The sequence below is a fragment of the Nanorana parkeri genome, unplaced genomic scaffold, assembly GCF_000935625.1.
Source record: "Nanorana parkeri isolate BGI_ZX_2015 unplaced genomic scaffold, ASM93562v1 scaffold1700, whole genome shotgun sequence".
In the NCBI taxonomy this organism is placed as follows: Eukaryota; Metazoa; Chordata; class Amphibia; order Anura; family Dicroglossidae; genus Nanorana; species Nanorana parkeri.
In genome coordinates, this window is record NW_017307968.1 from 129,324 (window position 1) to 150,547 (window position 21,224).

Below are 21,224 nucleotides of genomic sequence, written 5' to 3' on the forward strand. Positions count from 1 at the left end.
CGACAGGTCATTTACAACCCCTTAGCCATAAAGTATGGGGAGCCCTCAAAATGTGTTGGCTGTTTTGTGTTATCCTGTTATGAACTAGTACTAATATTTAAAGAATTTGGACCTTTTTTGTTTGACGCTATCATTAGAATTTGTACATGATGATCCTCAACTCTGCGTTCACTTTTAAAGGGGTGTCCTGTTGTGGGGTGAGCAGCCTTACCAGAGACAATGTTCCCTGTTAAAATTTTACTGACTTTTTAAAAAGTAAAATCCGGCTCCTTGTTTTCACTTTTTGGGCACTAATGCATTTCCAGATCATGTAGATATTCCACCGCACACCTGACCATTATATCCCCTGCTTCTCTTTGTGGGTGCCGCATGAATACAATCAGAAGAAAAGCACACCAATGTATCATCATCCACCAATGCCTTTATTGACATTGAAATCAATATATCAAAAGTTGTAGTGATGTTTCATGACTAATATAGAACAGATGTCCCAATTCCTTTGATGTCAAGACTGCTATAACCGCCCAACCTCCCCTATTCCTCCCAAAAACCAGACTACACAATGTTGGAGTTAAATTATACAAAAATATAAAACATGACCGAACTATAAATCAAGCATGAGGTTTCAGGGTCTTTTTGAAGGCCAAAACGTATTAACCGATATGCTGTCTCGGCGGAAAACTTCTTGAAACTGTTAGGCCCCCAGCCGCACCACACCACCTCAGGGACAACCTGCACGTTGACCGTGGACACATCCATATCTAAGTGACCTCTTCACCTACCATAAATCACCATGACTTGAGGACCCATACCAAAACAGGTCCCCAACCGTTATCAACCAGACCTATTTTCCACCTTCAAAAGACCCCAAACCACCAACACTGCTATGACAGAAAATAGACTACAAAAAACCCCCAATAATAGTGTGGGTGGGTGAGAAGTTCTCTCCAACGATCTCCGACTACAGCCAATGAGACCCTCCTCCTCGGACCACCCCCAAAGGCTCCGCTCAAACTTTGAACCTGACCAATGGTAAGTGACCCCACCCTGTTATCCGTCCCTTAATTAACTCTTTATTTTCCTTGTCTCCCCTCTTCACTTAGTCATGTAAGCCCCTCGCCTATATTTATTTTTTTTGCTTCGGGCTTAACCAGACCCTGCAGGGTCTCCTTATGATTCCTTCATTGATGAAGAGACCCTGTGAGATCTCAAACCGTCACTACATCTTTTGATGTAATGTTTTAAACATCAATAAAGGTGTTTTTTTGGATGAAGAGACATTGGTGTGCTGTTGACTTATCTTCTGCTTGATGAGTTTCAGGGTCACGTCGCTTTATCAGATTATGATAATGACTCTACCTTGTGCAACAAAAAGAATAGAACTGTAGTCCCATGGACTACTGACCACAAGGAAAAATGGTAGGAAAGCCTACCTATTATTTCTAAATAAACAATGAGACAGAATTTTGACCATTATTGATTATACTTGTAGAAAGCTATACTTGTCATGTCTAACTAGTGATATGCAATTCTTCTCACCCTGTTTTCCAGTCACAAAACAATAGACATTCATGCCAGTACTGTCAATGGACCATGTGGTAAGCCGCCAATGTTATTCCTGCTGAGTGACCCCGACTACATCTGGAATATTCTGAGTAGAGAAGATATCGGTTTAGAGGTGAGATAATGGTCATATGTCTTCATGAATTAACAATGACCTTTGTTATCAGGAAGTGTGTTAGGATTGCAGTAGACCTCCCCCATATCTTATGGTGGGATCACCGGGTAGAAATAAAGGAAAAAAGGCCTAACAAAAGGTAAAATAATGCAGATGCCATATGGAAGGACTGGTAGCCTGCAACATATAAAATGTTTCATCTTGGATTTAGATACTCTTTAACATAGGACGCACAGACATTTTTGCACGCCTTTTTTGGGGGGAAAAAGTGTGTCTTATGGAGCGAAAAATAAGGTAATTAGCATGACTTTTTCATTTCCTATATTTCCTGGCTTCTATGTAAGCACCCAGTTCTATTAAATCCCAAGTCTAACTTGGATAATATGTAAAAGGGTCGGAATCATAGCTGTTCATTGACGTCTGTATTCTCATTTAGGAGATATCTTCCAACTTCCCATGCCTTTGGTAGGTTTTTGACAGAACAGGAAGTAAGGAAAATCTACCCTCCTACTGTCTATTTGACAGGTGTCAGACAGGACAGAAAGTGAAGGGAAATCGCTCCATCAGGGACACAGACAGCAATAAAAAATGCATCTTGTTATAGAGTGTGAAAGGTAGATCCCCTGTGGGGACTATATTAATTTGGGAAAATTGACCTCACTTTCTTTGCAGGTGACAGAACAGGAAGAGATGACAGCTCTCTTTAAGGGGGGCATGGAGAGCATGACAAAAGTTGTCACCATTTCTCATTCTGCCCAAAGCTAAATCGTTTCAGCTCTATCAAAGTTTACATTTTTACATCTGTAGGATTGCACAATCCTGAAGGGCAGACTGAAAGAGAGCTCCTAAGGGGTCATCTCTTTACATTCCTGCTTACATAATCAGTGATGGAAAGTTGAATGTTTTGGTGCCTTTTCTATGATGTATAGTAAGGAAAGCACCAGGCACATTGTTTAATTTTTATTACGGTCACATTTGCTTAAAACCAATCCGCTTTGGTGGTTCAGAAGGTCCCCCTTCACCAAGGCAAGGTAAAAGCTGGAGGAGAGACATAGATGCCTACTTGAAAAATATGGAACAATCTCAAAGAGTAGTTTGGAAGGATAAATGGATCTGCTCCAGACACCCAGTGTCCATTCCTCTCCTCTAACTTTCATCAAGGTCTGATAAAGGGGAGCCCCTGATGCATGTTGTCTCAATAAAATTAACGGTGGGATTTAAGACGTGTCTGGTGCCTCCCTCAGCTCACACTAGTCGAAGACTTGCCAACTCATGGTCATTATTTTTTGGAAAGTTGTCTAAAGGGAAATTGATTCCCATATACCAGACCTGAGACTGAACTGGAACAGCTATTAGACCCCGCACTCCAGTGCCCCATAGCTTTTTGTAGTTGTGGTTCAACTTTAGGCCCAAATGATTCTGATGCTGGCCACTCGCCAGGCACATCACCACAGTTGGAGTCGTTCCCACTGTGATTCTCGGCAACACTTTACTAGCAGCAGATTCCCCCGTGTTGACATGGGGCTTAACGGCTTTTCATTTTGTACATTTTGTATTTATTTTTTCAGTAAATATTTTTGTCCTTACTGACATTTGGGGTTTTTTCATTCCCAGGCTTCAGGAAAATATAAATTAGGTGATATAGAAATATCTACTGACCAGCAGCTGACATATAATACAATTGTGGAGAAAGCTGAAAATATGAACGTGGATACTATATCGTTAATACAAGTTGCCTATGCCAGATCCGTAAATATATCTATGTCATGTGGTAAGTTCTAGCAAGCCCATATAATACACACACACATATTTATATATGTACACAAAGGGCATGTGCCGCGGTTTTGTATACACTTATGGTCAGAAAAAAATGAAGATTATACAAATATTTTTAGGCAAGAAATATTGCATATAGATATTTTGTATTCTCTTTGGTGTTGTTCACAGAGCTCAGTAGCTGAAGTTTACATACAGGAGTGAACGAGCCAGAGCAGTGACTCCTCCCCTTCCATCACTGTCACCGGGCTCCATAGAAATTTCCACCAAGCTCTGCCTTTAGAAAATCCATAGTGCTCTGTGAATCCAGTGATAAGGGTGCACGTTGTTTGAAATGTTTCTTTGTGAAGTAGAGATTTTATAGAAGTAGTTATGAACAGCAATGGAATGCTGGTTTAAAAATCCGTGAATAACATTAACATGAAATTGAGCAGAAAACCATTCTAGCAGTATCTTGTAAGGACTTTGTCAGCCTATCTTTGACTACAAGCACACCTCTCGACTGAGATGAGAAAGAGGGACCACAATCAGCAAAATGTATACATGTATGCCGGCCTGGGAGTGGACCCCAAACCCACCATGTTGGGGAGTTTGTAAAGCTGTGAGAAATGACGCTTAATGGTTTTTAATGGTCTCCCTTCTTATATGACTATAGTAAACCAACCAAAAATGACAACTCCAACTCCAGTGAAATCTGAAGGGCCGTGTTTCAGGACTCAGTCTGTGTGTACAGATGAATACTTGGTCATCAATCTGGAAAAGAACCCACAGGTAAGGCCGACTTTAGATATACTAAACTGGCTAACTGGCCCGCTGTCCAGGGGAGAACCTTTGGCCTGGAGGTCAAACACATCATGGTGGCCCTTTCATGGTATGGACACATTTTTATGGGCAACAGAAATTGTACCACACAGGTTGTGCCTTTGATTGGTGGGCATGGTGAAAGGTGGGTGTTTAGGACATGGTTTATTGTGACACACCTTTACAACTTCCAACATCAGCTTCCTCTTCAACGCTCTGCACTCATTAACAGGACATTTGAGAGCCGCAAAGGAAGTGCAGATCTAAGCAAGGGGCAGATAGCTTATACAATGTCCAATGGGCCCTGCCGATATCAATATCTGAATGGTGAATTATGTCGACTAAGTGCTAAAACTCCAGAATATCGTATTATTACTGGCCTAGGGGCAAATGGCCCCCAACCATCCAGCCCAGATCTCCCCGGCTTCTGTCTTTAAAGGACAACTTCACTTTTAGCTCTTAATATCCAGCTTGACCATGCACAAATAAAAAAAAAGTAGCTTTCGCTGCCATACTAACCCTATCACTAGAGCTTTCCCTGTAGATCTTGCTCCAGTCCTCTTCTGGTTTGAATGACATCCAGCATGATTTGACCCACTTCCTGTAAACCTGAGTTCATCATGGCACCGCCATGTGCTCACAGGACAGATTTGTCTATACATTGTATTTGCTAGATGTGATAATTATGTCAACCAGGCAGGGCAGTGGTAGGAGAGTATCATAAATATGTCAAAAGATCCCTTCTGTGACTTAGTTCAATGTTGCCTATATGATACTGAAGATATGTCTGCACAGGGTGACCACCGTCCTGCAGCGTTGGAAACTCGTGGTCACCCCATTCAATAAAGCTTCAGTGAGAGCAGAAACTGGAAGGATCCACGGTCCATTTATTGAATGACAAATCCAGCATCATTCAACCGACTTCCTGTAAACACCAGAAGTCATAGGCACGTTCCTGGGAATTCATTAAAAGTATAAAATGACTTTGCATTATAAAAGTACCCTGTGCACTTGGTCATATGTTGTTTATTTAAGGGGAGGTATTGGAGCTCAAAATGTTCATTTTTTATTGACCCCTAGGTGAACTGTCAGCTTCCAGAACCTGCGAACGTATACCTCGGGGAGCCTGAATGTACTGCTAAACTGGAAGATAATTCACTGGTGCTTGTTGTTTCCAGGAACGAATGTATGTCCAATTACAAGTTTGGACATATAATGAACCTGGTAAGTAAATCAGGCCTCTATCAAGAGTAAAGCACAATGCAGTGAGAACAGTATCATTGCAAAGTTTACCGTATGTTTAATGACTATTAGATTTTTATATATTTGCTCCTTCTTATTATGGTCATTCTACTAAAAAGAAAGCCTAGTAGATTAGTCACTAAAAGGGGCACATTTTTAATATGCGACTCTGCTGTTTCTACTACCAAATCTAAACAATGGCTCCCTGCAATAAAATACTCTGTATCTCGAGTCCAAATTCCTCTGTCTTCAGAGGCTGCAACCTCCAGCAATGTCTCCAACATTTGACACTTCCAGGAGTGTTAAATGTCTGTGCCCCCCCCATCAGATGCCATGGTTTCTTCATCCAATAACACCTTTATTAACACCCATTCAGCATATCAAAAAAAGAGCAAAAAGGGACCCTGCGAGGTCCTGAAACGTTGCTCTGTTTTGGAATGGTCATCAATAAAGGTGTTTTTGGATGAAGATCAGTAGGTGTGCTGGCATATTTTCTACATGGATCACATGTGGTGACATCCACAAGTTACTACAGCCCCCGACAAGAAGGGGTATGTCAGGTGGGTGTGCCGTGGTGATATCTTTATGAGGATGCAACACTCCTGGAAGTGTCAGATGTTCACAAAAGGTTGCAGCGCTGGAAGACAGAGGTCACACTTGACGCTCACTAGAGAGATAAGTATTTGCCGAAATCTGATTATTTGAATTGGATTAATTGCCCCCTCTGAAGACAAAATGCGCATTATTTTTTCTGGGCCCTACCACAGGTTCAAACAACAAAAATACATTGTAGTAGATCCCACTGTTGGTTGCCTGAAGAAGGGACTGCCAGGTCCCGAAACGTTGCTTTGTGTACGATGTGTATAATGGTCTGGCCAACTCGCAAGCAACTTCAGCACGAAATTATAGCTAATTTGCCCACAAACGTCAGGTGGTCATAATAATCTGGCCACTCAGTGTATAACTCTGCATACCTATATAACTTATATAGAACTCTATGTACCTACCTATATAACGCATATATAACTTTGTAATCCTATATAAGTAATTTTTAGAACTCTGTATATCTGTATAACTCAATTTCTCTGTTTTTCTTTTCTTTTATTTCCAGCTAAATATAAAAAGTGAACAAGACCCAACTGAGCCAATGGTATGTGACCATGCATTTTAAAAATCATTTATACATTATAATTAAAAGGCCAAATTTTATTTAGTTTTTTTGAGTAGGGGAGGGTTATAACCCTAAGAGAGGGAAATCCCTGGTGGTCAGCAGGGTCACCAGAACTAGTATCCCCATTTCCCATCTATTCTTGTTCCGATGACAACCCAATATTCGGGATTTCCTTTTCACTTTCAGTGTCAACAGGACAAAAAGAGTGAATACATCTCCCTAACAGGGACCCAGACAGCAATATAAAACCTGACAGGTGTTCTGATCCCTCTCCAGTCTATCCAAAACTAAAGAAAGGTTTTGCTTTCAGTTGCACTTTAAAAAAAAATATTATTAAGACCCTATCTCTTTCTGAAATACCTTCAATTTCAAATCTGCTATAAAATATACTTTTGCTAACGTACAGAGGGAACTTATCATTCACCGCAATGTGATATGCAGAACTCTGACCCTGAGATGGTTAAAGAACCTCTGCTGAGCCGCTCTGCTTCTCCCACCTTGGTGCTTGCGTCAGGCCCCGATCGCCACTGCTGGCTCTTCCACTGTAGCATACAGACCAATCTATAAACAATGTAATTACAATGTTGATGGATCTGCATCTTAAAAACGTTACATTACAGTATTAAAGGTAAACTATGGGGTAAGTGTTTTTCCCCATAGTTCTCCTAAGGGTCACGGGAGGACATAAACTAGCGTCCTCCCGTGACCCAAAGCTCAGTATATCGCGAGCTACAGCTCGAGGTATACTGAGACCACCGCAGCCGGAACGGATCATGACATTACTATCGAGATCCACCCAGCTGAGTGTTTGACAGCTGGCTCTGCCTATCTAGAGGCAGATCCAGCTGTACCCGCCCCCTCCGCCGTCTGTTCCGCCAGTCAGCGCTGGAGGATAGGAGCAGGGAGGGGGGGAATCCCTGCAGGGAGCCGTGAGTGACAGTGACACGGCTCTCTGCATGGACATGATCAAGAAGTGAGCGAGGGACGATATGTCTTCGCTCACTTCCCGATCTATTCAGTCGTCGTGTGACAGTTTCAGTGTCACACGTCGGCTCGAACTATGAGGCTGAGTGAAAATCACTCCCCTCATAGTTCTCCTTTAAACTAATATTTCATCCCAAATATTTCAAAGTCCTGTACAAACAGTATATTCTCTTTCTGTATTCTGCAGGATAATCTAGGAAAAACGATATCTGTCTCAAATTCTTCCTTTACCATCTTGCTTCTTTGATGCTTTTTTCATATTCTGTCTCAATGTTTTATCTTTCTTATAGTATTGTTGCCCTATCTCCTTATTCCATTGTTCTATACTGTATATATCTCTCTCTCCTCCTCAGCATATTTCCTGATTCCAGCTAATATTCATCCGCCCCCCCAAAAAAACCATTTACAACACATTGCGCCACATTTATGGCTTCGTCAAGGAAATGCAACGTGTAAAAGTACTTGTGTGCATTATGCACAAAATGTTCCCAAAATCCATATTTGCAAGAAAAGTATAAAAACAAGTAACCCAGTATGTGTAAAAATAGAAATTTTATCTCTCCAACCCTGTTCCATCTGCTGGGTTGAATGATGATCAGCATCTTTACACACACTTGCTGTGGGCCCAGTACATCATGTACGCTCACTTGGGTACATCCTCATACCAGGCTGGGCTTAAAGTGCATCCGCGTATGGTGCTCATGTAAAAATGAGATCACATCATTCCATGAACGCTGTTCTGTGCAGAAATAAGGACTGCCTCCCATCAATACAAGGACCAGTGCCATCATGTGATGTGTCAGAAGACTGCAGGATTTACACCATTCTTTATTAAAAATATATGTATACTTACCTTTATTCCTAAGGTCTTCAGTCCAGTTAGACAATGTCACAAATCACATTCCTTCTGTCATATCCTCAGTGATGATGGGGTCCTAAATACTTTGTCCTCAGGGTCCAGAGGAGGTGTGAAATATCCCCACGCTATCGACCCCCTTTCCCAAAACTCCAATCACAACACATAAATCATATTTTCGGAATATGTTTGCACTTGGCTCATTTTGGCTGCACGGTTGCTGTATGTGTCCTCTGAACTCTAACATGATGATATCAATAATTATAAGACAATGATAACTCTTCATCTCATCCAGTGAATTAAATTTTCTTCCTTTGTTCTTCATCAGTTAATAAATTGCGAAAGTCCCGTCATCGAAATGGAATTGCGCCATGGTCCTGATCTCCAGCTGAACACAACCACTGTGGATCCAGACCAGACCATTCAAGTGCTGGTAAGTTCTTCTTTGCCTTTTACGGCAGCCAGTAGAGATGAAAGCACAATCTAGCTTATAAGTGCCAAAGCTGTAAGGTGATAATAAAATGAAACGAAGGGCCCAGTACGCTGGTGATACACCTAACAAACTGATTGTACAATCTCCATTAGACCTGATGACAACTATGTAGTAAAAAGGGCCTGTCTGGTAGAATATGAAGGTGGGGTATATTCAGCAGGGCCGGACTTCAGCATAGCCAACATGGGGCATTACTTGGTTTAGCAGGGCTTCCATAAGAGGCGCACAGCCACCCACACTTCCTGACTGTAACACATTGCCGTGCATGATAAAGTTGGGACTGCCTCCCTGCATGCCAGTGCAATCTAGTCAAGTCATCATTATTGCTGTCCCTGCTCATCTTTACTATGTACTTACAGTGCTCCTGCTCTAGAACTGTATTCCTAGAACCACCTAGCAGAGAAAGATAAAAGTATACCCAGGGCCGGTGCTGCCACTAGGCAGCTGCCTAGGGCGCAGTCTTGACCGTTCACCGCCCAGGGTGCCCCACGTCTATTTCAAATTGCAAAAGCCAATAGCAGGCTGGCTATTGCACCCGCCCACTGAGCAGAGGAGCATAACTGAGAGACAACTTTCTTTCTCAGGTCCGCTCCTCTGCTCAGTGGGTGGAGTTTCAATAGCCAGTCTGCTATTGGCTATTTCAAATTAAATTACATCCACCTGTCGCCTGCAGAAGCTAACCCGCAGGAGAATAGGGCTGTGCAGGGGGGGGTTAGGGGTTGCGCCACGAGAAGTGGGGTGTAAGTAGCTCAGCTTGCCTAGGGCGCAAAATAGTCTAGCACTGGCCCTGCGTATACCCTTTTCTTCTAGTGGGCAGTTCCAGGTGTACTGATGCATACTCACCATGTGGAATCACAATTCTTGACACGTCTTGCGCAGCATCTACACTTAGTGTGATACCAAGGCTAGCTAATCAACTGGAGCAGCAGGGAGGAGCAAAACACAGTATAAGAACAACTGTGCTTTACATTCCATATTTCACACCTCCTTGTTCTGTGCACTCTGCTGTACATTCCCTAATTCACACACTGCCTTGTTCTATGAACTGTGCTATACATTCCCTATTCCACGCTGTCTCACTCTTTACACTGTGCTGTTCATTTCTTGTGCCTCAACGCCCCATTCTGTGTGCTGTGCTGTACATTCCCTATTCCACACTGCCTTATTCTATCCCATATGCTGTGCAGTACATTCCTTATTCCCAGGGCCGTCCCTACCCTATATGCCACCTGAGGCAGTGGAGCTGGGATGAGGGGGTTTGGGATGGCAGAGGGTGCTGCTGATAGTGCTGAGAGGGGGTGCTTTGTGGCGGATGCACTGGGACGGCGGCTGTGCCAAAACCATACTGTGAGTGGCTCTCTGCCCGGTCCCACTCACTGACGCACTGGTTGCCAGAAGCACGGTGGGGTTAATCGTCTCCCTGGCAACTGATGACGTCGATAAGCTAGGCAGGAAGCTGGACAGATCGTCACAGGTTGCTAAGAGCTATTAGCAACCTGGAACACTGTGGCCACCCCTCTGCCGCCAACTCCCTAATGAGATGTCGCTTAAGGCGACTGCTTCAGGCTACCTCATTATAAGGGCAGCCCTGCTTATTCCACACCACCTCTTTCTATGCACTGTGCTGTATATTCCCTATTCCATACCAGCCCATTTTGCGCACTATGCTGACAGTCCCTTTTCCATGTTGTGCCATTCTGTATGCTGTGCTATGTTTGTAAAAGTAGGCTTTCTGTTAAAGGCACGGTTAGAGTATTTCCCAGCCATACTAATAGTTCCCAGTCATCCCTGCTAAGGGTGAAACCATACACATGGTGGACAAAGCCATCCATAGGAATTAATGGGGTGAGGAGGGCTCGGGCACAACAGACACAAAGCCCGGCTGTCACTATTTACACTCAAAACCTGTGTAGTGCTGGGAAAGGCCAGGCAGTGAAGACCTCCAGGGCAGGACTGAAGTATTTCAAACTTCTGGGTACATAGAGGGTGTGGTAAATGGAAAACTATACTAAGTTTACATCTAACCTACATTGGCAGGAAGTACAAATACTGCTTTAGATGTACTCTAATGGTTACAGAGTTTCCAGTATGGTTTTGTAGCCACCTTGTTTGTCATTGTGGTTTATTTATTTATTTTTACAGACATCGGTCAACATTCCAATGCATAACCTTCCCAATACCATGACACTGAGCATGTGTTCCCTACTGGTGCGGGACCATGAGCAGATCCTTCAGCAGACGAGCCCAGGCGTAGTCAATAACAGATTTGTTTGGACGTTTAACACAAGACTCCCAGTGGTAGAAGCCCCAGTCTGTGGAAAGATCACATGTACCTACTGCATGGCTAACTCAAAGTCGAAGATGTTAGCCATCGAGGGAAACTCAAGTGGATTTCCAGTAAGCAAGGATTTGTACTGTTCACCTTAAAATAATACTTGATGTAACTTTTACATGTTCACAGGCTTTCTCTACCATATGTTGTATTCTTGTATTACATCTACAGACATTAAAGGAGAACTATGGACTAAGTGTTTTTCCCCATAGTTCTCCTAAGGGTCACGGGAGGACATAAACTAGCGTCCTCCCGTGACCCAAAGCTCAGTATATCGCAAGCTACAGCTCGCGGTATACTGAGACCGCCGCAGCCTGGACGGATCCCGACATTACTGTTGAGATCCACCCAGCTGCGTGATTGACAGCGGGCTCTGCCTATCTAGAGACAGAGCCAGCTGTGCTCTGAGTCAGCCCCATATATACAGTATGTCTTAGGCATTTACATCTATTGGCCTTAATTCTTAGGATGTTCTTGGAGTGTTCCATCTCTTCCTGTCGCATACTCCATGTTATACAATAAAAAATCATGCAGGAGCCCCTCCACTCAAAGTGGCCACAGCATATGTGCAGACCCAGGAACTCGGCACAGAGATCTTACCAATAGTGTCCCCAAGACCTGTAAGATCTGGTTTGACAATCCAGCACCTACCAACAATAGGCAGTTTTGGCTAGATTAACCCTTCAAATCTCCTTGTCCTGATTTTCTCTGCTGCAGTTAAGAAACACTTAAGGCTCTTTCCCCTCCCCAACCCTGTCATTGGAAAGTGAAAGTCCTGCTATCAGCTTGCTAGCTCATGAGCACACAGGTGCAGCCGATAGGCTGCTTGTGCTGTTTCTACCTTTCTCAGTCCATGCTCTGCTGTACAGGGATTGCAAGAGGCTGATTCCAGGTCAGCTAGCTACACGGCTTGAATTTAAAATATACATTTCATTATTTATCAATGAATACAGAGCTGCATTCATGTTTCTCCTTTTTACCTCTGCCTGGAGTTCAGCTTTAGGTTACTGGATGCTAAGCAGAGAGAAGGAGTACTTGACACAGCGGGTTGCTTGCAGTCTCTATGCATGAAATATTTTGCTGGTGCAATTGAATTATGGTGGTGATAGACTGTGAATGCCGGTGACCCAATGCCTTTATTTTCTTTATTCCAGAGTTGCCCGGCCCATTTCCAAATGCAGAAGTCACTGGACTTGATTATTAGATCTCCTAATCATAGTAAGTCATTATAAAATGTTTGCTTGTCAGGGCTTCAAGTGTGGACGGGAGCTCAGGGTGAGGGAGCTGAGCTGCTGAGAGAATGACACTTCAGTGTGCTTTGCATCTCTTTCCCTGAAAGCCCTGTTCTGAATGCATTTTCCAGGTCATTGACTTTAGAACGTAAAACTAAGCTTTGATCAAATAATATGGTCTTAGTGTGGTAGAACCAGGCGTTCCAGTACGTAGCCCATGAAGCCGCATTGAAAAAGTCTTGAAGGTGCTTTTGACTGGTGGAAACGCCAAGGCTCAAAGTCATATTTGGCCAACAGTTTTTGCAATGCAACAGATGAGTAGCCAAACTTCGGCCCTCCAGCTGTGATGAAACTACAAAACCTGTCATGCTTCAGCCTCTGGGAGTCATGCCCAGTGCTGTCATAGTCTTGCAATGACCTTTAGGACTTTCACTGTAGCTAGAGGGCCAAAGTTTGGCCACCCCTGCAATAGACTTTTGTCACGTAGCTGTATCAGTTTGAAAGATAACACAATTCTTTGGTTACACTCCAGATGGGACTGTTATTGTCATTAACCTTGGGGGTGAGCTGCCTCCCTCCTTTTTATCACCCGAGTCTAATGATGTTATAGTCAGGGAGCAGATTGCACGAGTGCAGCGGCTGACCTCAGGAAGGAGTGTGAGGTGACCCCAGAGAACATGGAATGAGGGAGATGAGAGGGCAGGAAGGAAGCCACCGGAAGCCAAAATAAACATGCGGCCATCAGAAAGGAGAGGGGAAGAGACACTGAGGACCCATCAGCTAGAACAGGGAGGAAGGGTATCATGGATGCCGAGTAGATAAGCTGGCTGGCAGCAAATATCACAACTAACATGCCAAACCTCATGAGCGGAAATACATTAAAATGCATAAATGTTCATTGCGGTAAACCGTGGTGGTCACATTTCTGCTTAGAACTTCACATTAAATAAGCAAAGAGAAAAAAAAATGATGTTCCTATGAAAGAAAACTGGCTTAAACTGTTGTGTCTCTCCAGAGCAGGGACTCGGGATGGGATCTGTGCTGGGGATCACATTCGGAGCATTCGTCATTGGAGCGCTTCTCACGGCTGCCCTATGGTACATCTACACACACACACGTGAGTAATGAATGCTGCTTATTATTTTGCTGGTTTTGCACTTTACTGAATTTGTCCTTGACGTGACTTCCAATGTTGTATCCAATATTTGTTTAATAAAATGGGGAATTTTAATGGATTCACTGGGTTAATCAATCCAGTCTAGGGACATTACGTTTTTACCTCTCAATAATCTCCTATTTTAATCATAAAATATTTGTAACTGATCAATATATAAGATCACTTTAAGGCAATAATTAGTGACCGTCAGAGGTCACCTTTACAAGGTGTTTGCATATTCTAACACCTAGGAAACAGACAAATAAACTATATTGCCAAAAGTATTGGCACACCCCTCCAAATCATTGGATTCGGGTGTTCCATGAAATTTCCATGCAACTAAATATTCCGCGGTCACCTGTTAGTGGTATTATAACAAAGTGGAAGCAACTGGGAACAACAGCAACTCAGCCAGGAAGTGGTAGGGCACGTAAAATGACAGAGCGGGTTCAGCGCATGCTGAAGCGCAAAGTGCACAGAAGTCACCAACTGTCTGCAGAGTCAATAGCTACAGACCTCCAAACTTCGTGTGGCCTTCAGATTGGCACAACAACAGTGCGCATAGAGCTTCATGGAATGGGTTTCCATGGCCGAGCAGCTGCATCCATGCCTTACATCACCCAGTGCAATGCAAAGCGTCGGATGCCGTGGTGTAAAGCACGCCGCCACTGGACTCTAGAGAAGTTGAGACGTGTTCTCTGGAGTGACGAATCACGCTTCTCTGTCTGGCAATCCGATGGAGTTGTCTGGGTTTGGCGGTTGCCAGGAGAACGGTACTTGTACTTGTTTTTCAGTGGTTGGGCTTGGCCCCTTAGTTCCAGTGAAGGGAACTCTTAAGGCATCAGCATACCAAGACATTTTGGATAATTTCATGCTCCCAACTTTATGGGAACAGTTTGGGGATGGCCCCTTCCTTTTCCAACATGAGATGCCCGGGACATGACCTCACAAATGGTCCAACATTCCCATAGACACACTCCTAAACCTTGTGGACGCCTTCCCAGAAGAGTTGAAGCTGTTATAGCTGCAAAGGGCGGAGCCAACTCAATATTGAACCTTACGGACTAAGACTGGGATGCCATTAAAATTCATGTGCGTGTAAAGGCCGGTGTCCCAATATGTTTGGAAATATAGTGTATCTGCCATTGTCTTTCTTCAAATGTTGGGTGTTTTTGCATGTATATATGGCAAATAAAGGTTTTGTGAATTCCTTCAGAGTCACTTCTGTTGTTCAGTCTGGGGAAAAAGAACACTTTTAAATGCTGAGTAGGTGTTTAGTTAAATGAACAATTTCATGGATATTTTTAATACTTAAATTACAAATACCCTGACAATACATTAGTATCAGAACATTCTGTGTCCCTCTTCCACTGCTGGATTTACCTACAATTGTTCAAGAGAGGACAAACAACAAAGCTAAAATCTCACCAGGTTAAGGTTCCTTATTTTCTAAAAAGTGATAGTTGAGTCCAATGAGATTTAAAAATTAGTCACGTAGCTAAAATTAAGGTCCTAATCCTTGTGTTAAGGTTTTGTGGATTGAGCCTAAAATGCATTTGCGTGATGCCCCATCAGCCCCTAGGGCCCATTCAGACCTATCCATTGCGGCAGCTTGTATCAGTGTGTTGCAGTGACAATCATTTACAATGCAAGCACATGTTTATTCAATGGCAACACACATCTGACTTCCATGTTCAATGCATGGTAACACAATGGTGTGCATTGTGGTATGCTGCGTCACAAAAAATTGTGCATGTCTGATTTATGGTCCATTTTAGAGCGTTTTCAAATGAACGGGCCGCCGTAACATAACACACTTGAACACGCATGCATTAAAGCACATGTGCCAAAATCAAGGCCCAGGGGCCGAATCCGGCCCACCAGGCCATTTCCTAGACTTCAACTTTCAGATCTAGGTATTAAATTATTACTAAAACCAGCGATAATCGAATGCAGAGGCAATTATGATAAAGATTAGATGCAATTTATATAGTCTTACAGATACCTTTGAGGGCAACCATAATGTTGATGAGGCCCACGATTAAATTGAGTTTGACACCCCTGCTTAAAGCAACTTCACAGTAATCTAAATGGGCCCTTAGGTTTGCAAGTGCTTATAGTAGCTCTGGCATTGAACACTTTCAGCAATTTTATAGTCTCACTGCCCTGCCTTATAATATCCTGGTTAAAAAAACAAGAAAAGATGGAGTTGACATCCCTGTTACTTGAAGTGACATTTGTTTCTCTTTATTTAGGTTCATCAGTTAAAATGCAGCCAGTCCCAACGCTAACCGGAGGCTCGGAAAGTAGCAGCACAAACCACAGTATTGACAGCACGCAGAGTACCCCGTGCAGTACCAGCAGCAGGGCGTAACGTGATGGTGCCTTATCACGGGGAAGGGGCATCATTTGAAGGGTCCTAAAAGCCCAAACAGCAATACTATGAGCTGACGTTTGAGCCCCCATCAGATGGAATCCATCTTGACAACCTGCTTTGCTTATTTTAGCGTATTGCTGACATCGGGTAAAATAGAAGACGTGGACTCTTTATGACAGATCAGTGATGGCCATGGACCAAAGTGGGTTGACCAGAGTAAAGGTGGCCACAAAACAACATAATGGAACTGACTCAAGTGGCATAGTTGGCAAAACTCTCGAGAGTCCAAAGCACATTTTTGTTTTTTTTCTTTAGAGACATAAAGCTATAAACATCCTACATATGACATTATACATCCAACCTACAGTTACTTGCTTTTACATGCAGTTTAACTTGACATCAGAGATGTATTCTGAACACTGTTTTGTTTTTTTAGCCCTAAGGGGGAAGTCTTGTGAGATTTCCCAGCCGTTATTCCTTTTGCCGTGATAGCTTGCCACTCTAAAAGTGGAAACTGTAGCAGATACAATGATAAAATACCTCAGGAAGATGGCAGGATTCATGTATTACGGCACTAGGCTGGGGTCTAGTCCGGCCCAAGCTGTACAGTGCATCACTCATCCTGGCTTGAATACTTTCTTAAATCGTATCACAGTTGCATTATCATCCCATGTTATGCCAATACCATTTTTTAATTCGTTATTGTGTTGATAATATCTATTGCTCAAAGTGGTATCAAGGTGGATATAAACTTATGTGGCTAGAGGTGTCCATAGACATGAGATAATTGGTACCTGTTACAAACAAGTGCTAATCAGGGCTACACAATGGGTACCTGCAAACTGAACAAAAAAAACAATAGCCTGCTCAGGGATTTTCCACAAGGCCAAGCAAAGCCCGGCCTTGGGGCAGCAGGGGTGTGGAATTCCTATCTCCCGAATGCCTGGGACATGCAGTTCGGGCTCCGGGCGGGTAGTTGTTTTCTACATATAGCTCTGCTTTGAGCAAGCAGAGCTAAATGTACAGCGGGGAAACCGCCGCTTGCTTTGTACAAGTGATCCCGGGGATGTCGCCAATATCCCTTGTATGCAGCCTGCAGGTCTGCCATTCTCTATGTGGGGGGGCGTAGGCATATAGGGGGGCGCATTGAGGAAACTGGCCTTGGGGCAGCAGAGAGAGAAAATCTGTCCCCGAACCTGCTTGTACTCCATTCCATAAAGTGCAGAGATATAGCTCCCTTAGATATGGGGTGGGTGCAATGGTGGACACTGGCAGCATGACATGTAAAAGTAAAAGTAAAAAAACAACTTATCAATCCCCTTCCGATAGGCACACTGTAAAAAAAAATGAAAATGAACCATTGACTTGCATACAGGGAGCACAATCTACCTGCTAATGCTTCAGTTTTTAGTACTGCCATCCACCATACTGCCTTTTGTTGGCTATCTATTGATCTTGGAGCACGCTGGCCCTTAAAGCTTGTTTTTTTTTACCAAACCCTTATACTGAGGTTTTGGGGTTCTTGGGATCTCCACGACAACTTTCTCAAGGTAAAGCGAAGTCAACATATAACAGAATAATATTTTGGTCAATTCAAGATTCAGCAAAGCAATTAAAACATATATTGAGGGTGCCTGCAGGCAAGACTGGCCAAAGATATTTGGAGGAAATAGCTAATGGGCAGGTTAAACTGCTATTGTTTTTCCTTAGATCAACTGACTGAGAAACTGTCTACATGTACATCCCTTCTCCCCATTGTTAATGCCTGAAGCTAGACTGATGGACACCATCACATGGTCAGACTACATCTATATATAATCAGACCACACCTATATATGATCCGACTACACCTATATATAATCATACCATACCTAAACATGATCAGACCATGCTTATACATGATCAGACCACACCTATACATGATCAGATCACACCTTTGCATTATCAGAGCAGGTCTATACATGATCAGAGCAGGTCTATATATGATCAGACCATCCTTATACATGATCAGACCATCCTTATACATGATCAGACCATCAGACCATGCTTATACATGATCAGACCACACCTATACATGATCAGACCATGCTTAAACATGATCAGACCATCCTTATACATGATCAGACCAACAGACCATGCTTATACATGATCAGACCACACCTATACATGATCAGACCATGCTTAAACATGATCAAATCACACCTATACATTATCAGGGCAGGTCTATACACGATCAGAGCACGTCTATATATGATCAGAGCACGTCTATATATGATCAGACCATGCTTATACATGATCAGAACCACACCTACACATGATCAGACCATGCGAATACATGATCAGACCACACCTATACATGATCAGACCATCAAACCATGCGAATACATGATCAGACCACATGCTAATACATGATCAGACCATACCAGGTTCTTAACGGCTGTTCTGATGACAAACATACTGAAATATGAGGTGTACATACACCGCCCTGATCATTTAGTACCACTATAACACGCACAAATATATAAATATTTTGGGAAAAGTAACTGTAAAAAGTATTGATTAGGAATTTCCAAATCCAAAACCCCACAAGACTATACATAGACCTATAAAAAGAAAATTGTTACATTTTTATTTATATATTTTTTTTTACTATGTAAAAGCTTTTTTTTATGTACTAAAGGTTGGATTTGTATATTAACCAGTAATGCTACTTAGTATAACAATTACTGGGGTATTGATGGCTGCTGACTACAGCTTGGAAGGTTTGCTGGCCTTCTTCCTGTAATGAGATCAGACGATGGTTGTATATATTTATTCATGCTTATGTATTACTTGTAAGGTTGTAGAAAACAAAATGTATTTTAGTGTGTTTAGAATATATGTCTATATATGTTGGATGCTGGTACATTATATATTGATTATAACCCCCAATGTTGGACTTGATACATCTCCTATAAAAGCTCTGTGTGACGCCATTTTCTGTAAAGGAAATGGATTGAAAATAGATATTGTTCTATCCTATTTATCACATGTATATGGTCTAGAACATGATATAATGGCCATGTTACACACCATGCAAAATGCAGTAACCCACAACAACCAATCATTTCTCAGATCAGTGAAAGATTCATTTTGATTGGTTGTGCGCTCCTGATTTCAGGACATTGCTCTTTCATCTTATTTAAAGTGCAACTGAAGCCCAAAATTTTTATTTTTGGATAGAGTAAGGAGAGATCAGAAGACCTGCCAGGTTTTTATTGTTATCAATGTCCCCGTTAGGGAGAGTCACTCTCTCTACTTGTCCTGGTGGCCATTGTCACTGAAAGTGAAAAAATCCCAACAGGAATAGATGGGAGATTTTCTAATGGTGGCCCTGCTGTCCACCAGGGATTTCCCTCTCTGTGCGTGGATTTCCTCTTACTTCCTGTTGTGGCTATCAGACAGGAAGTGCGGGGTAATCTCCCCAATGGGACACCGATGGCAAAAAGAAGCTGTTATAACCCTTGCTGACTCTTTCCAAAATGTTGGCTTCAGTTCTACATTAACATGCGTAAAAATGCTTCTATATTGTTTATGAGTAGGAAGTCCCTTTTGTGTGATGCCCCTCAACATTCTGCCTCCGGATTCCATACAGACATGAATAAAGTAGAATCCATTAAGGTATCTATGAAAAGCTGAACTATAGTGAAAGTAGCTTCACCTCCACAACCCGACCACCCCGCCACCTTACATTAGCAAATGGTGCAAGAGAGCACTGTAGCCTTTACCTGTCCTGCAGATGATGCATGAGCATCCAGGGTGGTCAACCACATGACCAAATGCCTCGGCGTTTGTCACATGGTTGTACCATCTATTATGGTAAGAGGGCAGGCTGGTTAGGAGGGCAGGGGGTACTTTTACTATATGTCTGCTTTATAACAGGTCAATGTGAAGAGTGTAGCAACCAGTACATCCACATTATGTACCGGTGTGGTGTGTTTATCTCAGTCCAAGGCACCCTCTTTCCTATGGCGGCCTCCATTGGATGCCTCTCATTCTGCAAATGCCAGTTTCCTCATTGTCATGCTGATCCTCTTGAGGAGAGCAACTTTTCCCTGACTGGCTGCACGCTTGCCCTGGGCATGTGAATATTGAAGCCAGACAGAGCTGGAGGCAATACTATCTGAGTCCCTGCCCTGGGGCAAATGTGCAGACCAGGAAAGTAGAAGTTCTTATCTGCATTCTTACTCTGGGTCACAGACTCAGAGTAATTCACACCTATGCGTGAGCATAGGCAAGCAATTTAGAGGCTTTTTTTGTAGTACAGTAGCCTGATTGTGTGATTTTTGGCACCCGTAGAACTATGAATGGGAGTAAGCTTTAGAAAAGTCCATTAGGCCAAAAACGGATGACTCTGTTCTCAAAAAGGCTAAATTTTCAAGCTGCACACGACAACATGCCAAAAGCGACAACGCGCAGGTGTGCAGGCCCATTAAGAATAATGGGATTCTTCATTGTGAGCATTGCCACACATCAGGAATCATGCCACAAAACGCTCAGGTGTGAATGGGCCCATTGAAAATAATGGGTTCTTCATTGCGAGCATTGCAACACATCGGGAATCACACCACAAAAAGCTCAGGTATGAAAGGCCCATTAAGAATAATTGGATTCTTCATCATGAGCATTGTCACGCTTTGGGAATCGTGCCACAAAACGCTCAAGTGTAAATGGGGCCTCAATGACCTAAAAAACTGGGCTAAGAGTATCAGCATAACAGCCAGGCACCAGGCATTTTCAGAAAGCATTTAACAATATCAGGCCCCATATTTCTTGTAGCAAATATTTACTTTAAAGGGAATCTGTGAGCACAGGAACATGGGAGCTGCAATTGGTGACTTGATATTTAAAGATGCAGGCTCCAGGGATGTTATCCTGATCACTTCTTTACTACCTAGAGAGTCACTGACCATGAACAAGCATACAGGACAAGAGTTCAGACTTCACTGGCTGCATGTTCTGTTCCACGTCACTGGAGCCTACACTGGCAATGGTGGTGGCTCCCAATTTCTGTTTCACATTAATGGAGCCTACACCAGCAATGGCGTCTCCCAATGTCTGTTTCACGTCACTGGAGCCTACACCGG

General features: G+C 43.0%; 1 protein-coding gene and 1 long non-coding RNA gene across 3 annotated transcripts; one reads left to right on the forward strand and one right to left on the reverse strand.

The window, feature by feature from the left end:
- Positions 1 to 678: 678 nt before the first annotated feature.
- Positions 679 to 16,504, reverse strand: LOC108799344. Its single transcript, XR_001942024.1, has 3 exons — positions 16,439 to 16,504; positions 11,417 to 11,423; positions 679 to 691 (listed from the first exon to the last, which is right to left on the reverse strand). It is a non-coding gene; the product is annotated as an uncharacterized LOC108799344 (long non-coding RNA).
- Positions 8,846 to 16,116, forward strand: ENG (endoglin). 2 transcript variants are annotated; one of them, XM_018571200.1, is made up of 5 exons: positions 8,846 to 8,941; positions 11,144 to 11,401; positions 12,491 to 12,551; positions 13,581 to 13,682; positions 15,977 to 16,116. In XM_018571200.1, exons 1-5 carry the CDS (start codon positions 8,867 to 8,869, stop codon positions 16,093 to 16,095), a joined length of 615 nt encoding a protein of 204 aa, XP_018426702.1. In that variant the 5' UTR covers positions 8,846 to 8,866; the 3' UTR covers positions 16,096 to 16,116. The 2 variants fall into 2 exon arrangements, with proteins under 2 accessions (XP_018426702.1, XP_018426701.1); XM_018571199.1 differs by having other exon boundaries at positions 11,144 to 11,398; positions 12,488 to 12,551.
- Positions 16,505 to 21,224: the final 4,720 nt, after the last annotated feature.